Here is a 26,348-nt window from a genome sequence, read left to right on the forward strand (position 1 = left end):
CAATAAACTACATTGAAACAGAGGGTCGTGTTTTAAAACTTAATAACCGTCAAATTTCTTTCTTTCTTTTAAAATATTATTTATGTAATTTTCAGTTACCTAATTTAATGTCAAGAAAAAGTGTTAAAGTTTAAGTATATGATTATCATGTTTCCTTCATAAATGAAATTTGCGTGTCAGTTTTACAGATATAAAAAAGCTACATTATTAATACAGTTGGTACCAATGAAATTTCAAAACAATTAATAGGCTCGTCTATTATAAGAAAAACAATCATTTTACAATCATTATTTTCAGAAAACTCCTTCTTCATTTTAAAACTCAAATACGTCATTTCTTAAAATATCAAAATATTCTCTAAATTGATCTCGAGTTAGTTTTATCATAAACTTTTCCGTCTTAATTTCTTTTTAAATATTTCTTAAACTATTTCGCCTTACTCTTTTTCGTGCATTTTTCTGTCAGAAGAATATATTTTCCTTTTTTGTTAGTGGTGTTACGGTTACAAACAATTATTCTGTTTTCATCTGTTTAACAACAATTAAATTATTTTATCGGTTCTTTATATGTTTTTTCTAGCATCAGTACAATCGTTATTAAACCATTATGTGTGGTTCATTTTTTTCTGCATAACATTTTTTGATTGCAAATTGTAAGAAGAAAGAGGATCTTCAACACCAGATAATTGATGCTGGAGATCATTGTTCCACTTACATCTAATCTCAGAAAATACCCTGCATCATTATCAGTAGTCAGATTGGCACAAGCTCGTTATCCTTTCTTTGCCCCTTCGACAATATCTAACCAAATACATGTTAGTTCTATTTCAAAATTAATCCTGATAACTGTTTTTAGACGATCCAATGCACAACGTTTTTCTTCACTGACTTTAGCATTTTGCGTATACCTTTTTAACACAACTTGTTGTCATTGTCCGGAGATTTTTTATTTTTTGTCTGCATTGCTGTCCACTATCTTACTGCTTTTTTCGGGCAATTTGTTTTTAATTAAAAAAAAACAATTCTCAATTGTGAAAATATAATCAGAAATGACACCCATAGTTACTGTAGCACTTTAATCAAACCTATTGCTATTACAAATTTCATTAACACGGCTATTTCTGACTTTTTTTCTCTTATTTTTCATTTTCGTCTCCTTTACAATTATTACTTATGTTTGTAGTTATTTTGATCCAATTAGATCCATTTTTTCACTATTTTCTACTTTTAAAACTTTGAATTCTTATGAATTAAAATATGTTTCCTCAGAAATATCAAACTACCATTTTTACGCATACGCACTACACAAGCTCAACCACTTCCTGCCATAGAAAGTCACCCGGCGCTGGTTTTCGTTGTTGAAGTATTTCTAAAGTATTTTAAGTAAGACTGGCCATTGCTAGATTGTCCTTTTTGGACTGCAATTTGTAAAGTAAGGCCTTGATAAGTAAAGGAAATAACGTACGTTACCTTTCTGACACTCATGATACACTTGGCTATGCATGGTATTTTGCAATATTTTTAATTTTTACGTGTAGGGCTTTCTTTAGGGATTCTGCTATTCTCTATTTTGATGTAATAGTGAAATAGCAATGTATAATGTATCGAACATCGTTTAAAACGTATGCCTCTTTTTAAAATTTAAAGGCATTTTGTTCATATGTTTATCCACATCATTTCGAAATGAAATGTATGTGAATGAATGACTTAGTATTATATATTCATAATGTCAAGTACTTAAAACTAATCTTTGTACCACTCGTTTCATAGTCTAAAGGACAAATGTTTTCAAAATCTGTGTCATTAGCAAGTTGACATGTGAAAAGGTGTGAGGAGTTAAGTAAAGGGTATGCTTATAATTATTTTTATAGGTCTTTTTTCTTTGCTTTATGTATTGTTCTGATTTAAACAATTTGTGTTTATTAATACGAGTTACCATCCAGAAGGTAGCAATCATTCGTTCTAATACATTGTGCATGACATAACTTTACAAAGGTAAAGGAAGCTTTCATTAATATAAGCAGTAATCAGCGCATCACTAAATATCTTAAAGTGACAACAGATGCCATATTTATCTAAACATAGCAATTCTCCGATGACAACTAGATTTCACATGTCATATCTAGTATGTGTAGTCTGAGTTGAGCAATTATTTTTGAATTACTATTATCTTGTAATTTTCTTTCATAATTTATGATGACCTGAAGTTTACAAACAAAACTTATTGTATTCACAACGAATAAAATTTGTATTTTTAAGTATACACTATTTTTGACGATGCAAAATCGAAATCATGCATTTAATTTCAACAATATAATTATGTAATATCAATTTATATTATTTATATTAATATTTATTTATTTATTTATTTGAGGTATTCAAATGTGAATTTTGAATTATTATACTTAACGCTTTAATACGATCATTTAAATGAACCATCTAAATTCAATTATTTTAAGACCTGGTTATCTATATTAGTTATGGGTTTTTATCAACTGAGAAAAGAAGGCCTATAAAGCGCCCTTACGTTGAAGATTTTTTTCAGGTATTTTCCAGGTATTGTACATTAATGATCCTGTATGTTGTAATTGAGGTTGATTATATATGTATATAATTATGCTTATAAAACAATTTTAAAACATCAAAGAATATGTAAGATATGTACTGCAAATATTTGTACATATTATATATAATCATTCAAATATATGCATTCATTTCTTGTTGAAAAAATGACTGAGACTTTATAGAAAACAAATATTTTATTACCTCTCTTTACTAACATGAAATTTTAGATTCGGTTATATCTTATACATGTACATACAAAATTGATAAATCTTAATTTGAGCATCACATTTATGATATAAAACCATACAAAGTTGTGTTACAGGATCTTTAATATTTATCGAAATGCCCTCATTGATAACAAATAATTGAGAAAACTTGAGATAAATTCGTTGAATAAAAATGCGTTTAATATATATCTGACGGATTGATAACCGAATAACTGGGGTGAAAACACTTTTAAAAGTACAGTTTGTATAGGCAATCCGATCTAAGAAAATAAAAATAAAATGACACCTTTAATGTTTCCATAGACATGACAAAAGAATCAGTTAATATAAGTTTTGAAAAGTAAGGAACTATAAGTTTTGAGAGATCCAGAACTACTTGAATGACAGGTTGTACATATAACCTTAAGTTTGTATTAATATGTTTAATATTTTCAAATGACCTTTTCTGTTGATACTGTTCAATGTGTGTCTAATGTTTCGATATAATCAATTTAATTGTTTTCGTGTTGATTTCTATTTTTTCTTCATCGGTATTTAATGCAAAGATTTCAAGAACACTTTGGTAAGCAGTGTGACACATCTGCGATGTTAAGAAAAGAAATGACACTAAGAAATGTTACTATTAGATTATGCCATTTGAATGTTACAACCTAAAGCACTTTAAAAAGATTGCAAAAATAACGCTTTTCATAAGGTGATTCCGATTGCCTGCACTGACTGTGTGTGTATTTTTCTTTACATTTATGCTATATTCACAAAGGTTTTTGTATGATTTTTAATATTTCTATAGACAGTGATTAGAAAGAAATGGTTGCCAGCACTATTAAGTGGTGAGTATTGAGTACCGCTCAAGCCGGTGCTAGGGGGAGTGAGGGATGTTGCACCTATTCATTATCCTTTATGTACAGACTCAATTAAACCGAGTCTGCAATTCTCTTGTAATTTTGTTGTGATTAATGCTTCCAGGGGATCACTTTGTTTCCAGAATTTTGTTTTAACCGAAATCACAAATGTCTTTATTAAAATTTCACTTTTAATTTGGAGCGTTCTATGAAACACGTTTTGTACAGCGACTCTTTGCGTTTTTGCCGTGAAAATTGGAAATCAACTAATTACCTCATAAGCCTCATTTATTTAATAAAACACTTTCGTCCAGTCACGTCAAACCAAATGATAATGTATAAACAAGATTTCTTTCTGGCTTATATTCGTCCTTTAGACAATACATCACAGCACAAGATATCATGGATGATTCTGAACCAGATGTTGACGATGGGAACGAAAATGAAATAACAGATAACAACGATATTGACAGCGATAACCTGGATGATGGAACAGTCATGGAGAAAGCACCAAACGGTGGAAAAGACGCCTGGCTTATCGTGCTATCATGTTTTGGCATCAATTTGATAGTACAAGTATTTGCATCATTAGTTGACATAGCCTTAAAAGACCCTAGGATTCCAGAAGCTTTGAATATCACCAAGGCTGACGCTGAAAAAACTGGCAAATATTTCAACAGCTTGTCAGATCTCTATGGTATGTACTTACGTCAGCTTAGTTATAAGATTTATGATATTAAGTTATTTCCTTCAACGTCAACTCATAAAACAATATAAGGAAAGATTTTTAACAGTTTGCCTTATGTATTGGTACATTATAAGGTGTCGTTTTGAATATTTATTACCAGTCCACTACTACATTTGTATTAACATTGTGCAAAAGAAATATATATAATGAATTGACTTGCTTAAATGAGTTTTGTTATTTGAAGCACCCTTTGCTGTATTAGTGATGATCAAGTTTGGGTACAAGATAACTGTAGTAGTTGGATCTGTGATTGTTTGTTTCTCGTTTACAAATATGTCAATGTTGGGTGGAGGAAAAGGTTTGTAAAGTGTACTTGATTCATCACATATATTAGTTTAAAAAATCAATATTCCTTAATTTTTCAACTTATTGCAACACACTGATGTCATAAATAAATCATATTATATGATGCATGTATTGTATAGAATTAAACAGATTGTATACAACATTAAAATATTTTATTTTTTAACATGATCAATTATAATTATTATATAGATATAATTGATGTTAAAGAAATAAAATAAGGGAAGAATCAGATTTTTGATATATAGTTTTTTTTTGTGTTTTTTTTTAAACTTTATTGTAATGTAACATTTACTTATAGAGAGTGTAGCTTGGTACTGGAAGTTTTGGCTCTGTGGACCAACAGGTAAATATTGACTTTTTTAAAAATCCCTCTCATTCCTTTGATTTGTTATTTGAGGTAGTCTTCTTTATTTAACTCAATATCTATAAGCACTTTGTCAAAAATACGTCAATATCATTTGTTAATTTTATCTAGAAAATGTCAAAATGAGTTCAAAATGGTTGACAATCTTTTATATATTTTTATACACAATTCTCAGCATTTGGCATAAACTTTCTGAAAATTGGAGCTCTTATTCCTGTGTTGGAAAATTTCACTACTAAAAGGATGAAAGCTCTTGTGTTGTCAAGACTTGGTACTTCTCTAGGAGGACTTGTGACAATGGGTTTTATATTTTTGAAGGACAAAAATTGGAGAACGTTGTTCAGGTGAGCAAGTGATATATAATTATCGTTTCTGAATTACTTACTTCAAATATCACTTATTGAATTAAAAACGGTTTACTTGTTGTTGTTGTGTAAGCTAGCATTATATAGCACCTTATTTGAAGTTATTTCATAGTCATGCACGTTTAATTTTACAATATTATATTCAAACGTTCAATTGTTCTTTTGGTACATTATACAGCTGGTATATTTGATATCTTCAACTTATGAAATAAAGAAAATAAGAATCCCTAAAATAAGCCTAACACGGCACAATTAAAAATGTTGCAGGCTCGGCAGTTTAGAATGTCAAACAAAATTCATCTTAAGTTAATGAACATAAATCGAGCTTTTTCATGAAAATAATTTACTTGCTTCTAGGTATTATACAAAATGTCGAAAGTAGTTCTTTGTAAGGTGACTCGATATTTAGCCTGTTATGACTTTATAACGTAGCAGAAACTCGATCAAATGATGTTTTCAAAAAGGGACTTCATGCTTAAAAAGGATTGTTCTACAATGGGCACATTTTCCATAAGTATATACAATATTGATATAAATTAGAGAAATATATTCTTTGGATATTCACATAAAATATTAATCGAAAGAAAATGTTGTGATCTTATTGATTTAGTATGAACACTTCTGATAAATAATAGTATTACCCCTCACTTTTTGTGTAATGTTAATTTCCCATAGGCCACTAGGAGTTATTTTTACTGTTAATGCAAGTATAACATGTGACTAAGAAACCTGTACTGTTATATAGGTAACAGTATAAAATCTGGTCACATGGAAAACAAAATTTAAATCAGCATAAAAATCGTCACAGTTATTGTTCGGGGTTATACAATAAATAACACATGGGTTTGTGGATAACAGTAAAAATATCAACCCTCGTAAAATAACTGTTACTCTCGACTTACGCCTCGGGTAACAGTATTTTCATTGGGATGTAAATTTTACTGTAACCAACAACCCTATGTGTTTTTATATAATATTTTGTTATAGGACGATTAATTATTCGACTTAAAACAGTCAATTTTTTATGATTTGAATTGGACGCTTGATTTACTGCGGAATGATACGGTTTATTTTGGGGGTCGTCAATAAAAACAATTACATAAAAACATTCACATTCATCAGCTTTACACTTGATGACAAAGTTTTTTAATTCTGGCTGTGTTGCAAATATTTTAGTTACATTTTCTTCAAATGGAAAAACATTGTTTTCTTATCTCCGTATACAAATAATGGACTGTGCAACTGTCTGAAGGATTTCGAGATTAAATTCCGTGGAATCAGGCTAAAATTTTATCATGCGTTAACACGTTGTCTCAAGCTAAAGGGGAACTATTTTGCATTTGGACAAAACGCAACGGAGTTAGAACTGTTGCATTGCACTGTCATTAAATATCTGATTTTTCAATATATTCATTTGTTGACTTTAAGAAAACATGGAACAAGTTCGTTTTGAAGAAATTTATCTTTTGAAGTTTTGTATTTTGAGATTATTTGGAAAGTGCTGTGTGGACATACTTCTGGTTTCAAAACTAAATAGCCACCATTTATATTGTAAAGCGAGGTCAGACGTATGCTGTTTTATTTATTTTTGTTAGACTCGGTAACGGGTCTGATGCCTTATTGTCTTATATACTATGTAATTCCGTGTCGTGACGCTCCCCTTTAATTTCAACAACTGCGCAGATCTTAACACACAATCGTCTAGGTAGCATTTTGTTCGGATCTTCTTAAGGTACGCAGTGCACATCTGACCATTTTACGCGTGTGTAAAACTTCGCTTGTCTACTATATATAAACAAGTCATATCGGTGTATCTCACACTTATTAACAACAATATTGAATTATTACATGATGTTTTGTCACGCATGATACTAAGTACCATCAGAACAATTATTCATGATACTACAGACTTCCATTATGGTTCGTTTCACTATAACTTTGCAGATCAACCTACATTAAGGCCTAGGTACGATGTGATTCCCTTCATTGTGTCATTGTGAATGTTAATGTATGATTTTCAGGCCACTGTCCAGTATTATCATCTATTTGTGTTCATAGATTTGCAAAAAACAGCAAACTTTGATTCCTTTAATAATTAAATTGTTTTTAAATTTACAAAGAATGTTGTTCAGACATACTGGCTGTCATGTCGAAATTGAACGGTAAATTGTATTTATCACAAACTGTTATAAACAGGCTAATTCATTACCAACATCAACATCAAATTTTCAATTTTACGATCTTTCAGGTTCCCATTTCAAACACTATTTTGATTGTTAGGGCTAGTTAGAAATGGTTTGAACTTTTTAAACATTGGATTCTTACAGAATCAACGCAGGGCTATGTATAGTGACATTGGCAGCGGCTATAAAGTTGAGAGTGAGTAGTTTTGCTACCGTTAAATAATGAAGTACCTGCTTTAGTATTTGTAATTTTGCACAAAATTGATTTCAGCTTAACCCGCGGTGTCCTTGATTGAACTTTCATTTTTGGGACCAATAATTACTTACACTGCCTCGGATTATTTTCCATGTCTTGATCTTGGTGGATGCATTACATACCTACGCATACATAATAACCCGGTAAACCTGTTGTTAGACTTTGATTAGAATGACTAAGTTGAGCAAAAAAAGAGAAGCTAGCTAATTGGGCAGTAGCAAGTATGTTTCACTCATCGATAACATTGTGATATGCAACTCATGTTATGGTAGACCATGGGTAATGCATTACCTCCACTTTGAAGAGTATTCAAATAGGCTAGAATTGTTGCAAACTACACTGAAATTGAGGGTCGTGGGTTTAAACCCCAGAAGGGGCAACTTTTTTTTTCTTCTTTTTTTCTTTGTGAGGTAGGGTAACATTTTTATACATATTAAGAACATTTTGTTTAGAAACAAACATTTTGCTTGTGAAATTTGTTACCTGAATGTTATTATTTGTTTCTATACAATGGGCAATAAAAAAAAACATTTTTTAAAATCATTTTGATGATATTCGAATTATTTAGAGTTTCCTCATTTCTGAAAATAAGCCCTTCTAATGGCAAAGTCTTAGTTCAGAAATATATCATAAACTCATAAACCACACGGTAAATTTTATTTAAATTTTGCATACAGGTGACCTTGAAGACATATAACTGTCCTATGTTGTCAATTTTACAGTTCCTTATGGTTCCCATTACCCATGGTCTACCTTAACAGATATATGTCTGAAGAAGTATAATATAAACTTAAAAGCATAATAACGCATAATCAAACGTAATCTGAGTTATAGAAATGAATTTCAAGCTTGTTTATCAAATATGTTTTAGCGTCCATAGCGGAACCATTAAATACGCACAAATGTTAATATTTATACAGAGCATTATTATAATTTGCTTTATTTGGATAAAACTCGCAAATATATTGTAATCTAAACTTGATTATATTTTGCATTTACATTTTATGTAAATTGTAGAACATTGGAATAAAACGAAAAGAAATGGATAGAGAAGAAAAAGATGACGAGGAAAGCATATGCACACGCATAAAAGGAATATTTGATCCTCCAGTTTTAAAAAATAGAACTTTTTGGATTATAATGGGGATTTTCTTCTTTTTTTAAATTTGGTATGTTACACATGATTATATAAACAGCATTTTAGTGTTTATCTGGATGCCAAACTTTAATCATATAATGTTTATTCTAATCTACTTATGAAAAGATCTGTTAAATTTTCTAAACAATTGATTCATGTAAGAATCTTGCAGTTGTTTTTTATATATTTTTTACAAACTTCATCAGGTGGACTCCTAAAGAATATAAAATTTCTGATTAAGAACAACAAGTTACTCATAAATAAAGCTCAATTTCAACTTTACTTCTGTTGAACGTTACGAACATAATAATTACTTTTAATTCAAGGAATAACACCTATTGCTTTAACCTTGCCATTGATTGCAACGAAATTGAAGGTTTCCCTGCCTATAGCGTTCGTGGGGACTGCAGCTGCTATCATAGGAAATTTAGTTGGGACAGTACTTTCCTTCTTTCTGAAGAGGTTTAAAATTTTGAAAAGGTACTAAAAACGTTATTCAAAGAATATATATCATAAATGCGGTAGGTCAGCTTCTTGCGATTTCTTTTATAATGTTTATTTATATACATGTTTTTTTGTAATTGATGTCTTTAATACCACAATAGAATACATTTGAAAATAATGATGACATACAGAAATACATCTGTATATAAGACACCTAATAATTGAAACTTCCTTTTTTCAAATATTGAAACACAATTGATTTTATGACTATGGTTCATTAAGTCGGCTTTTTTAACCATACACAATTTTTTTGGTATACATGTAGTAATGATGTTCTTATTTCTTTTACTCTCTCAAACATCATATGTATAGACCCTAAAGCTGAAAATATTTCTCCGTTTGTATTTGGTGGTTATTTTAGTCATTAGTTAACGTTTGAGTTTTATTATTTTGGATTATATTAACTAAAATGTTATTTTACATTTAGATCTTTCAATATTGATTTTTTTTTTCTTTTCTTTTTTTTAATTCATCGTGGATGGCATTCAGACAATTTTATGAAGCTGAAAGTGCTGCAACGGTCAGTCATTCGTGTAGCCCCATCATAAGTGGCTCAGTCTCATTTTTTTTCTTGTGATCTCAGAATATTGATTGAAACACAATTCAGAAAATGTCTCGGGTATACCGAATAGCAAAAATCAATAAAGTAATGTATGTGTTACTATATTTACAAATATCGACGAAATACAAAAAGTCGTCTTCCATATCATAGCCAGATTGTCAATCTCGAGAATGTTTTTTAAAAGCAAACATTTTTCTAGAATTTTTTCATGATGTAATTTCCCTTATTTGATTAAGTTTTTTAAAATATAAATCATTTAAGTATTGTGATTTGCAGATTTTCAAAACAAAGTTTGATGTTTATGCTGACAATGGTAGCTATATCCGGTCCACTTATTGGTATTTGTGTTGTGCCTGTTCAACGTTATTATTATGTTTATATCTTCATTAATCTTGTCGTCATGTTATGTCAAGGTAGGTAATATATACTTATGTTCTTATTGTTATTTAAAGTGAAAACACGAACTTTTCAGATATGTATATTTATAAATTTTCTTTCTTCATGATAATGATTTGAATGTACATAGCGTTTTTAATAAATTATTCAACAGTAATATAAATAAAATGTTATTATTACTATTATTAATGTTTTAAAAAAGTGAAAAATGTCAAAGTAAGAACGGTGAACGGTGCAATATGGGGGTAGTTTGATAAATTCGCGGAAATAACGTCTAAAGTTATACATTTCATTACAGCAATAAATGGGAATACATTTTACAATATATATACAAAAGCAAAACTTTGATTACCATTTAATGATTTTATCCCCTCCATTTCTGTTTACAAAATATTTCGTTGCGTCATACTATTTACTACTGTAAACTTTGATTGCGTCACTTTATCGTATGACGTTTTTATTAATTATTGTGATATATGTGCAATAGGAATTTAAGTTTCTTGTTAATTCGAAGACTTTACAAACTTATTGCACAGAGATAAATGAACAGCTTAGCATTAATTTATCTACAAACTAGGCTCATAATAACTTATCGTTGGTAAAATTCTCAGAAGATAAAGATTATTAATTGAGACTTTTCCAATCCTTTCTAAATCGTTTCCTTTGGAATAGCTCTATTTTAAAACAACTTTAAATCTTTTAAGTTCTAGATCAAGATTTTAAAAATCATCAACTCGGGGCAAAATTTAATTTTTGGTGTGTTGTTAGTTGTCAAAATGGAAAGAAACATTTGCCAAATTCCAGGACAAGCGACCCTGTTTATGGCCTTAAAACAGGTCCCCCATTCAAGTCGATAATGAATCTGACCATGCAAAAACAAAACAGAATTCACAAGACCTGGCATGTGACACTCCTGTGATCAGCAAATTAGACGCCAATGTCGCGTCTCCTTCTCTCCCTTCTTCTTCTCCGTCCACCTCCTCCTCTTTGTCCTCACTGCTTCTTCTCCCCTCGAGAACCGCTAGAAGCTCCCTGGGAGCACGATTCCTGGATATCGGAAGTATTGATATCAGAAGCCGACTAAGAATGCCAGATTCTTAAAACAAAAGTTGTCCTCACCGAACGGTTCGAGCCACATACAGGTATGGTTGCACCTATCAGAGAACTTGAAAAAAGGCAACAAGTGGGCGAGTGGCGGACTTTGTGTTTGAGCAAGAGAAGCAGCCATCTACTTAAGGTACATCCCTTTATTTGATGGGTTATTTTGTGCTCCATGTTTTGCCTTTAATGCGGCTGAAAATGTGCTTGTTGCTCGTCCGTTGATTGACTGGAGCAATGAAAGAAAAGTCGTTGATGGGCAAACACACTCAAAAGAACACATGAATACCCTCACAAGAGCCGACCACTTTGTACGCATCTGGAAGGAAGAGCAGAATGTGGTCGAGTTCGGATCAACGGCCTATCGGCAGAAAGTACAAAGAACTGGGAGGCGTTAGCAGCCATCATTTAGGCCATATTTTTTGGTGGGCAACAAAATATATCTATGAGTTAGTTCGTTACTTTCTCATCACCGCCTGAGGAGACCTATGGAGTGATCATTAGACCATTTAATATCTCGTTGAATCTAGTAATTTCCCTACTTTCTTACGATGGAATAGAAGTGTTCTCAGAGTATAATTTTTCTTGTGCATCTGGAAATAATACATACACTTGGATAATTAAGACTGAAGGCTTAAGAGAAAAGCCGTTCTTACCAAACTGATTTGATGAGAAATGCTAAAAATTCTGGTTAAATGCTTTTACAATTGAACGAGCATTCATACATAAACCAATTTCATGAGCTGCATCCTTAATCAAACTTCACACGGAAAAAATTTTGTGTATGTTCATATGCACGCGTAAAATAAGAAAACTACAAGGCGTACACTGCCTTTTTTCTTCACAAATCTGTTTGAAATTATAATGAAATAAGTTAAAAAGTAAAACGAGCAGCTATATGTTTATCAATTTAGTGGGAAAAAATGACTTGAAATGCTTCATGCTTTACGTGCATAAGGTGCTTCAAGACATGCCAGAGCCAACGATTTAACATCTAATTTCCGCACGCTCCCCTTCTCGGCACTTCGTGCCACGCTTTGCGTATAATTTTTCAAGTCCTAGCTACGCCCCTGCACAGTGTGACTCATTTTCTGTGCCCGTAATTTACCAGTTTACAGAATTTATAAAACTGTCCTATGCTCAATGTTTTGCATGCAAAATGACAAACCGATTACACAGAATGAAATCTATCATATTGCTGTTTTATGCAATTGGTGGGGTAGGGGCGGCATACAGTATCTCTAGATTAGTAGGAGTAACATTTAAGATTTTTTTTTAATGTTTAACAAATGTGTCTTGTTACTGTTCATATAATATCTATCGATGCTTATAAATAATCAGCTGAAGCACGAAAAGTGCTTTCCCGCAACAAAACACAATTGGCTATTCCACCAAATGGCTATGTCACAATAGTTCGACTGCAAGACCGTCCTGATAGGTCAAGATATTTTACGAAGGGCGGCCGTCGTATATAACAAAAAGCCCTGACCGACAATATGTAGGGCTACAAAATTATTGCACAGCTGAGCAAGAGAGAATTCTGAAAGTGTACATTTTCGTAATTCAGGAGCATGTGTGTGTTCACCATCAGTAACTGCGTCAATGAAATATTATTTTCTTCCTCTGAGAGTAAATCCTGAAAGAATTCGCCATCTCTTGTTGGATTAAAATTTAGTACGTCCGCCATGACCTGTCGATGATCTTACACATTGTAATCAGCAAATTATACATGTGAGGTTTTTCTATCTGTTCTGTTTTATGTTATTTATCGTCCGTTCGGGTATTACCCGGTTTTGCAAATCGTCACAAGTTAACATCGTTAACATAACTGTTAACGACAACAAAATATCTTATTATGGCCATTGCGTAAGTTTCATAAAACGGATGGATCGACAAAAAGAGGGCGGAGTGGTCTATTAGAGGTGTCCAGTTTAACGTCTCTTAAGCAGCCAATGTAAAAAACAATGACTTGCGTCGGTTGTAATGAGATTATACTTTTGTGATTAATTTACAATTTAAGCTATAAATTGTAACGTCTGAATAGTGTAATTTCTGTAACGTTTTGGTGGTGTTGTGAGGTCATTTCCTGAAAAAGTGCCGTCTTTGTTTTGAACGGTGCCTTGTAATACAGCGTTTTCAAGATTATGTAAAAGTAACATTGTCGCAGCAAATCATCGTCATTTGACAAACTGGAATTGCGCTGCGTGACATTTTATGTTGATTTGAAGCTGTCGCCGACGGAAACATTGAAAAAGATAGAGAAGTCGGTTACTTTGCTTATATGTCGGACAATGTTTGTCTATAAGTTGCAGGGACGTTTTAAAAGTGGAAAATGTCAGTTCAGGATGATGACAGGCCAGGTAGACCGACGTCCTTGGTCCTACACAGAACAACGGCACGCGTATAACAGCTAAGCAGGCCTAACAGCCATTTGACTGCCCAGGAAGTCGCAGAGTCACTATCTATCACGAAGTATAAGAATTTCCAGATCCTGACAGATGAATTAAATATGCCAAAAGTGTCCACCTGTTGGGTCCGTCGGCTTCTACTGACAAGAAGCGACGCATCGACTGTTTGCGAGCCTTTCTTCAGTGCTACGAATCTGACGGCAATGATTTCTTAGGTAGCATAGTGACAACCTGTACTATGATCCAAGATCAAGGCAGCAGTCGTCTTATTCAAAGGTAATAACTGCTTAGCATTATTGAAAGATAAAATTGGTTGAATTTCATCACAATTAACTTGTTATTTTATTCTATAAATATATTTTAGTTTTACCGGTTATAGCACTTTTAAATCTTAATTTCATCTAATGTAATTCCAGGATCTGCGACATGACCTGGTCCAAGCGCCTCGCCGAAACGCGCGAACCTGAGTCTAGAAAAGATGATTCTCCACCAGGATAATGCGCCTACCCAACGCATTATACACAACTGAACTTTACATTGCTGGGTTTTGAGCTCCTTCCTCCCCAACGTACAGCCCCTACTTAGTCCCCTGTAATTTCAGACTGTGTCAAGAATTACAATCCAAGTTGAGAGGTCAGCCTTTCGAGACATCTGTGAAACTAAAGATTAGTGATTGGCGTGCTGTAATGTCTTTTGACAGTGACTGGTTTCAGGTTCGACCAGTGGAAATGTTAAGTTACTAATGATGATTACGTGGAAAAATGGAACAGGTCACTTGACTTTGATGCTTAACTGACCCGACGTCAATCATATGCGTACAAGTATTTGTTAGATGTGGTATCGTCATATTTCACGTGATATACAGCCGAAAGTATACCGGTATATTTATCATAGAATAGTCGTCTTTACGAATTTAAACCCCGATATTGTATTATAGGATAACTTCCGCGAATTTATCAAACAAATAGTACTAGAAGGTCACTGCGTCTTTTATCTTGCATTAACATCTACAGAAGCACGAGGACGAATTTAAAGACCGATCATGCAGGGTTTCTGCAGATGTTAATGCACAAAAGAAATGGTGCATTAGTGCTATTTTTGCAAACAATTATATTTTAAGTCGCTTGATTTTGTTAATTTTTAACATTATACACCAATTTCTTGATAAGTATATGTATCCCTACAATTTTCATTTTCACTTTCTATGTCTCTGGACACAACAATTAACCAAACCATTGATCGTTTAATTTGTCGAACCTAAAGAAAACAGTCAATTGTTTACATTTTAATTTTACTGATTCGTTATTTTGAAATGTATATCTATTCATTTCTTTGTTAGAAACGATTCGTTGTTTGTCTTTTTGTTTACATGCGTGTTTTTTTGTTGTTTTTTTTTTTTTTGTTTCTTTGTTGTTTTTTTTTTTTTTTTTTTTTTTTAGTATTATTATTTATTTTTTTCCTCTTCTCTTCCCTATCAAAGTTCTGTCAGACAACATGAGGGATGAATCAATTCCAACGGTATTTGGACGACCAAACATTCGGATAACGCAAAGCTTTTTGATCATGTTTGTTGGAGTTGCAAGCTTAATAGCTGGTGGCATTCAAGGTATAATCCTAAATGTTCAATTGATCATAAATGTTAAACATTAAAACAGTTTTAAGAAAATGCATAATAATATTTAAATATTATGTATTGTCATTTTAATGTAAATAGAAAACATATACTGATTAAAAGTTTAATTAGCAAGAATGTGTATGTTTTGATATTACGTATTCAAAGGCCTTTATTCAAGTCAATAACTGCTTCCAAACATGTCTTCATATGTTTTAACTGAAATGACTTAAATAAGATTCAAACTCAGCTTAACAAAATGAAGAAATTCATAAAAATATTATTTCTATTTCCTTCTTCAAAGCTAAAAGTGGGTGATACTTAGACTATAATTATATTATAAATTATTACTATTATTATTGCTATTATTATTATTATTGCTCCTGCTGCTGCTTTTGTTGTTGCTAATGCTTCTGCTGCTGCTGCTGCTGCTGCTGCTGTTGTTGATGATGATTTGGATGATGATGATGATTTGGATGATGATGATGATAATTTGATGATGATGATGATGATGATGATGATGTCATTATTATTGTCACAGTTGATTCTGTAAGATAAAAATTTATAATAAACTGTTTGATCTTTTAAGACGTCCATTTCATAATTCAAACAATTATATTGACAATAAATTATGATATTTTATATTCAAAATAGCGTTTGTTGATTTGTGATGTAAGAATAACTTCATTTTCTTTCAGAGGGTGTTGAAAAGAATAATGAGAGAAGTGGTTGGGCAGTAAACCTTCAAGTGGGCGGGAGTTTTCTCATTATCGTAGGGGTTGTTACAGCAACTCTCATTACTCTTCATAAGAAGGGTGAATTCAAATTGTTAGAAGAGGCAGATGTACGGTCATCTAATGAGTATACAAAAACAAAAGACAAAAAACAACCCGGAACAAACGGTGAGACAAAACATGAATCTGGCGATGATTTACCAAAAGATAATGATAAAATATCGATGCCAGTTGAAAGTGAAAAGTTACATTCTGATGATACACAAACAGGAAATTACAATCGACATGCAATGCCAAATAGATCAAAAAGTCGATCAACTGAAACCCCAAACACGAGTTCGGCTCAGGCTTCTTGTGAAACTGAAAGACAGGAACATGTCTATGGTATTCCGTCTAGACAATCTTCAATTAAAAGGATGAATGGAAACAACGGAGGACACGAAAGTGACAGAATGAAAAGTGTTTACGGTTTGTCGCCTCAAAGGCAATCTTCAAAAGGAATGATAAACAAAAATGTAGCGGATCAAATACCATCTGATGCAAGTATGCATCATAAAAAATCCAACCACTATGAAAATGTACCTGGTTTTCCATACGCAGGTAAATCGTTGACAGGTTTGAGACAACCATTTCCCAATAACGATCCTTACAAAAGAACCATCGCATCAAAAACTTATGTTGAAGAACAGATGACTAATGCTGGTAATCCTTTGTATTAAACTGTCTTGTATAATTATGTTTTCAAAAATTGTAAGCTTATATCATTTTATTTTATACACTATACAGACATTCTTATATTTCTTTAAAATAAAACATACACTCATTTCTATTCATCTGTTTTACTTTGGGTACATACCCAAAACCTACTTATATAAGGGGCGTCCGTGGGCGAGTGGTGAAGGCTAAATTGTCTTCAAACCACTTGCCCCACACCGCTGTTGGTTCGAATCCCAACAAGAACTTTGGATTCTTTCATGTGAGGAAGCTATCCAGCTAGCTTATGAAACGTCGCTGGTTTAACTCAGGTTCCCGTTCGTGCCTGAAATAATGTACGAAAGGGCACCTGAGGTCTTCCTCCATCAGTAAAGCCGGAACGTCGCCATATGACCCATAATGTGTCGGTTTGACGTAAATCTCTTTCAAACAAACAAACAAACAAACCTAGTAATATTAAGTTCAAACATTGATTTTCATTCTTGACCTTGAAGCAAATCTTGACCTTGAAGCAAATCTTGACCTTGAAGCAAATCTTAAGTGTTGTTTTGGTATGAATTTATGTCATTATCATTGAAATAGGTATGAATATATACATTAATTTATGCGAATTTATATTTAATTGACAATAATATGTGAAAAAACTACGTTGCTTTTGCACAGTACATAGTGTATGATTTATATAATAATAAGTTGTAAAAATCAAGAATATTGCAAGCTGTTTACTATGTATAAAGAATTAATTTCCTCTTTGTAAATATCTCTAAATCCCAGGTCATTCATAAAATATGAAACCCCCTATCCGTTGAATTGTCTGAATAAACTTTTATGTATCATTCTCAGAACTGATTCAATATACTAACAGAACTCGCCGTTGATAATTTTGTGTCAGAAAACGGCCTTATCATAGAGAGACTTTACGAATATGCAGGTCCATGAACAGGCTCTGTCAAATCGAGCTAACAACATTTTCAATTTTGTCGTTTTGGATTCTGTAGTCTCTATTTTTGTTTTGCTACGTTTTTTTGTTGTAAGGTTTCACTGTTTGCATTTATGAAAAGCAAATTATCTGGACTTTGAAACATAAGGGACATTACTAGTGTTTATAATATTATGAGTATATTTAGTTACTTCCCGCCTATGTTGATAAATATCACTTATGTTTACACAGATTTTCACCGTACAATATTGCACCTGTTACCAAACGATATAGACATTGACAAATAAACTTTAAAGTGCCTTTGATCTACATGTATGACTCATACTTCAGTTTGTCTAGTCGCAAAGTCATGATACATCTGTTGCATCTACTTTATAATTAGACGAACTTTCTTTAGGTACAATCAAGGTACATTTAAGATATTAAACATACTGAAATGGTAAACGAAGGAGTGGTTTTCGTTATACTAAATGAAAAAGCTTAAAAATATTTATTTTCAAAACTAAAACTAAGTTTATCCCGAGATAAGAAAATTGACAAACCTACCTTATAAATCCAAGTTGAATACAATTGAAAAATAAAAATGCGTCTCCCTTCCCCTCGTTATTGCACGTCGTTGAAAAGACTCGGAGCATTGGAAGATATTTGAAAATCCACTGCAACGTGTGTGAGACGGCACGCCATTTACAGTTTGGGGAGTCGTTTAAGGCGGTACGATTTAGATTGTATGAAGTCAGCTGCCTGACTAAAGTCGAGGGTAGTGGCTCTACAAAGTAGTCACAGAGGACGACGAAATTGTTACCCCTAAAACAGAGAGAGAGACGGCTTGAAAGACCTTTTGCTGACAGAACAGCCATTTTCGGGGCTATCTCCTTTTCGTGAAGTACATTTAGGTTCTCATTTACCATTAACCTTTTATCCCATGAGCATATTGTGAAAAATGGCCGTTTTCATTGAAAAGCCTCCTGTAACAAGTTCAAACTGCTATGAAACTTTAAAAAAAAACTTCAATACATGTACTGATGACACTTGGCACATGTTGACTAGACCATAGCCTCTGTAACAGCATGCTCAATCGTAAATTTCCTGTTACCATGGAAACGGGGGGACGTCTCAAAATTGCCAAAAATCACTATTTTGCATTGTTTTTTTTTTCATCAAAACTGATTTCAAAGTGCTGCAACTTCTCAATGAATTGAGATAGAGTAAAAGGCTTTTCAGTGTCGGTTACTAGTTACCCTAAGTTAGCCTGTCACATGTCCAAATTTTTCTTGGCGATGAGGGGGACTACCGCCCCTCTTCAACCCCACCCCAAACAGAAGGGGGCATATCCCCCCCTCTGGCAACCCCCTAATGTAACATTTGGATAGGGGCGGCGCCAAAAAAGTGGTCACTTTTTTAACATTTCTCGAACGAAAAGCAGTGTTTGGGGCCTAAATATGGCATTTTTTCACTGTTTGAGGCCTCAAAAAGGGGGGGGGGCAAAAAGCACGTCTATATCAGGGTTACGTAGTTTTGACTCAAATTTTTATTTGTGGCTAATACTCCGTGGTAATGGCAAAGAGGTAAATTATCACCACTTTGTGCTTCAAGGGTTAAAGAGCATGACTTGTGACATGTCAAAGGTCCGTAGTAGACAGCCAAAGTTGCTTTTTGTGCCTTAACGGGCGGATGGTTGCATAAATGCATGCATACATACAAAGATATAAAGATTGCCCTTGTCCTGTTGTTTTAAATTAAGATATGATATCCAATTTGGGTAAAATTATCTTGAACATAAAACATATTCAATAACTTACAATAAGATATCTAAAGTTCGATACTTTGAGATCAAATTATTCTTTTAAAAGCTCATTACACCCAAGAAACATGTTCTGATTATTTTTTGTAGCTTGAGATATTGTTGTAATAATGTTTTTATTTACCTGAAGAAAATAGTGTTGAATGTGAAATATTTGGGCTTAAGAAAGCAAAAAGTGTAAACAAAGAAGTTTTTTCACTACTGTACAAATTACTAAATCACTGTAGGTGTATTAATTTATTTAAATTGTGAAATTGAAAAAAAGGCAAACGATATCTAAGCTTTGTTACCAATAAGTAATTTCTTTAACCTTTACCAGGACACCAAAAATAAAATCTTTTGCAAATTCAGGACAATTAAGATAGTTATACTTTAATGGGCCCTTAAATTAGATATCAAGTACATAGAAATTGTGAATTATTTACACTAATCATAATCTAAAATTCAATGTATGTACAAACATATCATGAAAATGTCTTAATTTGAATATCTGAGACATGCTTTATAAGCATAAACAAATATTATACATTTGTATTATGTCATAAAAGATTGGATGTTCAACTATTTAGCTTCTAAAATCTGACATAACAGAGTATCATCAACACGTTCATGTTATCAAGTGTTGAAATATCATATTCTCACAGTAGTCGTTGAAATTGTAAAGTATAAGTTTTTATAAGCAGAAAAAAAGATCAAGAAAAAGAAACCGAAAAATTGTGTTAATATTGTACACCCACTATGAATTTCATACCAAAAATGAAGTAGAATAACGAAACAAAGCCACTCGGACTTTTCTTATTCTTAAAAAGATATGACAAATATTGATAATTATTCAAATGCTTCATTATTGATATTATCTTCAAGAACGTTTACATCTGCTGGTGTCTTTGGCCTTTAAATATCAATTTAAGAAATCATTTCAGGTCATCATTCTGGTCTTACATTCCAAGCATGTGAAATTTGAATACGTTGTTAACTTGATATTTATAATTCAACTGTTCAAATAGCCTGCATGTATGCTCTTTATTATAGCCTGCTGGATAGTTTTGATAGTCTAGTAAATTAAATGAAAATATTGAACACAGATGTACGTGTTGTGTTTTTGTTTTGGAAACAAATACATATAAAGTTGCTGTAAATTTCCAAACATACCATCTGCGGTATCACACGTGGCAAATGAATAAAAGTAGCATGTATGTTTTGTATGTTTATGTATATCAATGGGTCAATTGGTTTAACATCTGTGAAAACGAATGTCAACTGGTACATTCACAGCTTTCAAATAAAATTGCCAGAGAACTTCTGTTCCAAACATCTGTGAAGAAACACAATGAAATATTTATAAACATGAACCTGTTTAAAATTACCACAGTATAAATTTCCATCACTCTTTCTATCTTCAATTATGAATTCAGAAATCGATCTTTTACTGAAATCTTGAATTCAGATTATTCTGAGACCATTGGTAATCTTGAAACATTGCTCAGAAATGATAAACGCTTTTATTTCTTCAACGTCGATGACACAGTATCTTTTTATTCTAAATTGAAGCTTGAATATATTTTTAGCTCAACAGAACCAAAGGTGAGTTATAAGTATCAAAGGGGGATGCTACGGCGTTCGTCGTCATGTGTCAACATTCATCTTTTTCTCTGAAACAGCTGGGCAGATTTACTTCAAATTTGGTCTGTAGCATCCTTGTGACAGTCACACTTTATTTGTTAAAGTCATTTCAATTGGGCACGTTTAGAGGTCAACAGAACTAAAAATAGAAAAAAACGTCTTAACGTCTTCTTCTACTGAACTAATTGATAGATGATCACCAAATTTTGTCTGTAGAATTCTTAGGTAGTCTTTTATCAAGTTTGCTCATATTAAATTGATTTGCCCCTTTTAGGGGCCTCTAGATCCTAAAAAATCCTTTAAACATCTCCACTTCTGCTGAACTATTTGATGGATGATTACAAAACTTTGGCTATAGCATTCTTTAGGTAGTCTTTAATCAAATTTGCATATAATAATTTGATGGATGATCACCAAAGTTTGTTTGTAGCTTTCCTAGATTTTCTTTTATTAAGGTTTGCTCAAATTAATGTGATTGGTCCCTGTTAGGGGTCTCGAGAGATAAAAATAGAAAAACCTTTAAATGGCTTTTCTAAATAAATTGTTTGAAATCAGTGTCGGGAAACGGTATAACTAGAGGGGCAAGTTAAAGTTGAGCTCGACTTGCCTTTTTGCAAGTTCATTTGAAACACTAAAACACACTTGTTTCAGTTTAGCGATTCCGAGCCATCATGGCTCTCTTGTTTTAATTTTTACAAGCTTTCTGTTTCCATAAATGTGTCATTTTGTCTCTGAGTGCAATAATGTAAATATGCGTGAAATACGCATATTGTGCATTGACTAACCAGAGTCACGTATTATATTGTAATGATCATGAGATGTTTACTGGCCTGAATAGTGGAGGCATTTTGCTTTCGGCAACTTCATTTTTTAACTGGATACGCATTTTTCAAAAGTGCAACGGCTTGATTTCTTGCCAGTAAATAGTTATATGAACCTGTAACAAAATGTTTCTTAGTGCAGTTTATCAACCTAAAGTGAGCTCTCAAATCACAGTGTTGTTATAGTATTTGCCAAATATAATAAATACACATTATCTTAATACATGTAGTAAAGGGGTATTAAGTTCAAGTGAAAGTTGATTCCAACTACACGGTTCGTTCAAAATATGTCTTTAGTGCAATTATAGAGATACTTTATTTTAAACAAACACTTATATATATAAATTATATATATTCAGATACCAATGATATAACAAGCTAAGATGATGTCCTGTTACAGTTTCAATAAGTTACTCATTGGCCATAATTAGCTATGGCATTGTTTGCTCGTTTTGTTCTTTAGCAATAAGTACAGTGATAATGTTTTAGTATTTTGTATGGAAGTCAAAATAATACTTTGTTTATATTTTGCCACCTTTATCACAAATTATTTCACAATAAGCGCTATTTCCGTTTAGTAATTAACATCTTTTAATGCCTTAATCAGTATTATTAAAGATTTATTTGTCCTTTGCTCAGAAGAAATGTATATTCATTTCTAAAACTAAATACCTTTTAATGAAAAACAACTCTTGTGGATCTGACCTTATATATCAGTATCATTTATTTGTACTAAATTCTCAGGCTTTATATTCAGCGCAATTATCGTGCAACATTAGAAGTATGGTTTAGACTGTTTTGCAGACAACTTCACTAGTTTGGAGAAACGTAAAATGCGAATTTTGTAAACATACATATAACAGTGTTTTTAATACAGTCTGATCTACTATTAACGTGACATGAGTTGACATTTTATTTAATTCAATACGGAAACAATTGAAAATGCAACTGAGTGCTTAAATCACATGCAGTACAGAGACACGTGACCCCAAATATGAAAAAATGTCGGAATATAAATAAAACGACTGAATGAATTCTGTCAAACCAACTTTCAATATTTGTGACTTAAAAAAGTATGTTTTAATATATTTCTTCACTCCTGATAAAAGGTATATAAAAATGTCTTTGCCAGCGTTTCCATCATATGATCAGCCAGTATAAATCATATCCATTTAGTCCATATCAAATCCATATTGTATTCTATATAGCTTTCTTTCTATTTTTCTATTTTATTAATAACAAAATACATATCAAATCCATTGTGTGCTCGGAGTAATTCTCTTAATATAATTTATACTGTTTAATTTGATTTTCTTTTTTTTTTCTTTTTTTTTTTTTTTATTTTTTATTTATTTTTATTATTTATTTTTTTTTTTTTTTTTTTTTTTTTTTTTTTTTTTTGTTAAGTTTTTAAATTTTTATTCAATGGGCTTTACTGTAGCCTCAGAAAATGGTAGAGGTTCGAAATATAGACTTCATTACAATACTGCTGTTATTGATTGGACTCGTCCACAGCTGTTATCAGACTTGGCTCGCCACCACATCCACTATAGATTTTACAGCAGTTGATTCAACCAAAGAAGTCAGTATGGTTCTCAACAATTTATAGTTACCTCATATTATAATATTACTTGACATAAAGAGGAGTGTTCCAAGATGTTTTTTCTTCTTTGTATATTTCTCGAAAACATTGAATCACTGATAAAGATAATTTTAGTTCCGTGGACATGTCTATTAGTTAAACTTCTAAATCGATATCTGCTCACATCTAAATAGTGGTTAGATGATACAGAATAAGCAACTGTGCAGTACAATGATATACATGTACAAAAACTTCAGGACGCTTCTGATATTTTCAAATATTTGTTTGATCAGACAAATATTTACACTACACAGAAATGGAAACAAAAAATACCGACTTATTTAACTTCCTTTGTAAATTATTATTTTACACCTTTACTTAAGTGTGAAAAAGTTGATTTTCACTTACATGTTTATAGATTGTACTTTAAGAACTCTCACATACTTGAGTAATTGTTAAAGAGATGATCTTATTTAAATTGATACAATTATACATTGTGTATTTCCTTTAATGGATGAAGAAATGCGACAACAGTCTATCTCCTATGCGCGAATAAAAGAATTCATGAACATGTTGGTTAACCTTAAATGTAAGTCAATGTAACAACATATATTGTAACTTGCTCTGACAATCTATATTAAAAACGAAAATGCCTCATCTAACAGTGCAACAGCAAGATCAGACGAAATGATTGACCTGGCTGATATGGATCTGGTCGCATGGATAGGATTAATTGCCGCAAGCAGGTACAAGTATACCGTTATCTTCTCAAATCAGATAAAGATGTCTTTTTTGTGTGTGTTCTTTTTTATAAAAATCTGTACGTTACATTTCATGTTTTCTATAGATTACACTAACATCACGTTTACATATCCAAAGCACATAGAGGTTCAATAAATAGGGTTTGCAGATTATGTCACAGTTGTAATTGCAACTGATAAAACATTTCAAATAAATCAAAGCACTGAAGTACTGTTTTGAATTAACGGCACATATGCGCATGACCGTTAAAACCGAGCGAAGTACTGGTGACAAGATAAAGTAGAAAAGACTTTTAAAAAAATAAGCATCATTTTTTAGCGTAAGGACGTCTGACAGCATCTGTACACATTTAAATTAGAAAAATTGTTTGGGAAGGTATTAACCACGAGCATTAAGCACGGGTATAAAAGCCGAGACGTTCCTGTAACGTTCCAATGGACAAAAAGCCGATCTGACAAAAATGTTTTCATAGGATATCACAATTGTCTGCTTGATCATAACTTATTAAAGTCGTTTATATTGTATAAGCTTCATTATAACATTCAGAATTTATATCAGATCTATGTATTTCATTGTTATTTCAATTTTATTCCGCTTTCTCCTGAATAGAACAGTAGGTAGGATATTTTAAAGTTGACCTCTTAAGAATTAGCTGTGCACATTACTTTCTTGTTAAAGACGGGACATTTTAACATTAATATAATTGCTTCTAATGTCTCATGAATTTATTTATAAACCACAAAAAGTGACTTGATTATTTTTGTGGTTTTGTGGTTTTTCTTTTTTTTGTAATAATTAGATCTATTATGGAATATATTTCATGAAAAATAAATGTAAATTTCTTCATTTCATGATGGTACAGACGCTGTGGCTATATTGCCTGGGATCTTTTTGTTATCAGACACATAAAATAGTACGAAATGTTTCTCTCTGCCTTAATGTCTAAATTGTGATCTTAAATATTAAACTTTTTGCGTAATGAAAAAACTACCAAAGGTTATAAATACCATTCTTATCACATTTTAAACAAGATTATTTCAACAAGTTTGTTTTTATACTACGACTTATGAATTTCAAAATTCGTGTTAATTTCTTGAGAGAATTGAGTCTTCAATCAAAATCGATTCTGAAGCATCGGCTACAAGACAAATGATTATCGTCGTGTCTATAAATAGTGCGACGCTTTTAAAATGTATTGCTAATAAAGACAACTCTAAGAGCTCAATGTTTCTATCAATTGCAGGACATTAATTACATTCAGACACTATATGGGAAACATTTTTAATCTTCGAGTGTATCTGGATTCGCTACGAATTCTTAATGAAGAAAATATTGAATTCAAAAGTTTAGATATAATTTTTTGACTTTATCCATCGATACCCTTTTACTAAATAAAAAGCCATAAAGCAACGTAATTAAACTTTAAGTAATCAAGTTATTCAATCATAGTGCAGGGTATAGATGGGGTGGTTATCTGCCACTATATGTTTCTTTTGCACATTAAGTGACGTAAATGTGTGTAAAATCAGCATGATAATCATTGACAGATAAACATTTTCCACTTCTTTTAAATGAACGGGTATGTTGAATAATACTTGGTTCATTCAAACAATTCGATCATGAAAATGAAACTTAATCAGTACCCGTTCATTACTACAGAATTTGTGTTCTGTTTAATAACAAGACTGGCACGAAATCCATTTGTATATAATGTGTAATAAAAAGGTAAGAAAATATTGATATCTAGACAAAAACACTATCAATTTAGTTAAATAAATTATGTGTAAAGTACATATCT

General features: G+C 32.0%; 2 protein-coding genes across 2 annotated transcripts; both read left to right on the plus strand.

The window, feature by feature from the left end:
• Nucleotides 1-1,780: 1,780 nt before the first annotated feature.
• LOC132717108 (uncharacterized) lies at nt 1,781-9,019 on the plus strand. Its single transcript, XM_060700502.1, has 7 exons — nt 1,781-1,846; nt 4,011-4,330; nt 4,566-4,679; nt 4,986-5,030; nt 5,227-5,395; nt 7,744-7,795; nt 8,873-9,019. The coding sequence occupies exons 2-7, from the start codon at nt 4,036-4,038 to the stop codon at nt 9,017-9,019; spliced, it is 822 nt and encodes a 273-aa protein (XP_060556485.1). The 5' UTR covers nt 1,781-1,846; nt 4,011-4,035.
• Nucleotides 9,020-9,324: 305 nt separating this feature from the next.
• On the plus strand, nt 9,325-17,127 carry LOC132717109 (uncharacterized). Its single transcript, XM_060700503.1, has 4 exons — nt 9,325-9,473; nt 10,336-10,472; nt 15,442-15,567; nt 16,272-17,127. Exons 2-4 carry the CDS (start codon nt 10,355-10,357, stop codon nt 17,024-17,026), a joined length of 999 nt encoding a protein of 332 aa, XP_060556486.1. The 5' UTR covers nt 9,325-9,473; nt 10,336-10,354; the 3' UTR covers nt 17,027-17,127.
• Nucleotides 17,128-26,348: the final 9,221 nt, after the last annotated feature.

This window comes from Ruditapes philippinarum, unplaced genomic scaffold (assembly GCF_026571515.1).
Source record: "Ruditapes philippinarum isolate M1 unplaced genomic scaffold, ASM2657151v2 ctg1058_1_1_1_1, whole genome shotgun sequence".
NCBI lineage: Eukaryota > Metazoa > Mollusca > Bivalvia > Venerida > Veneridae > Ruditapes > Ruditapes philippinarum.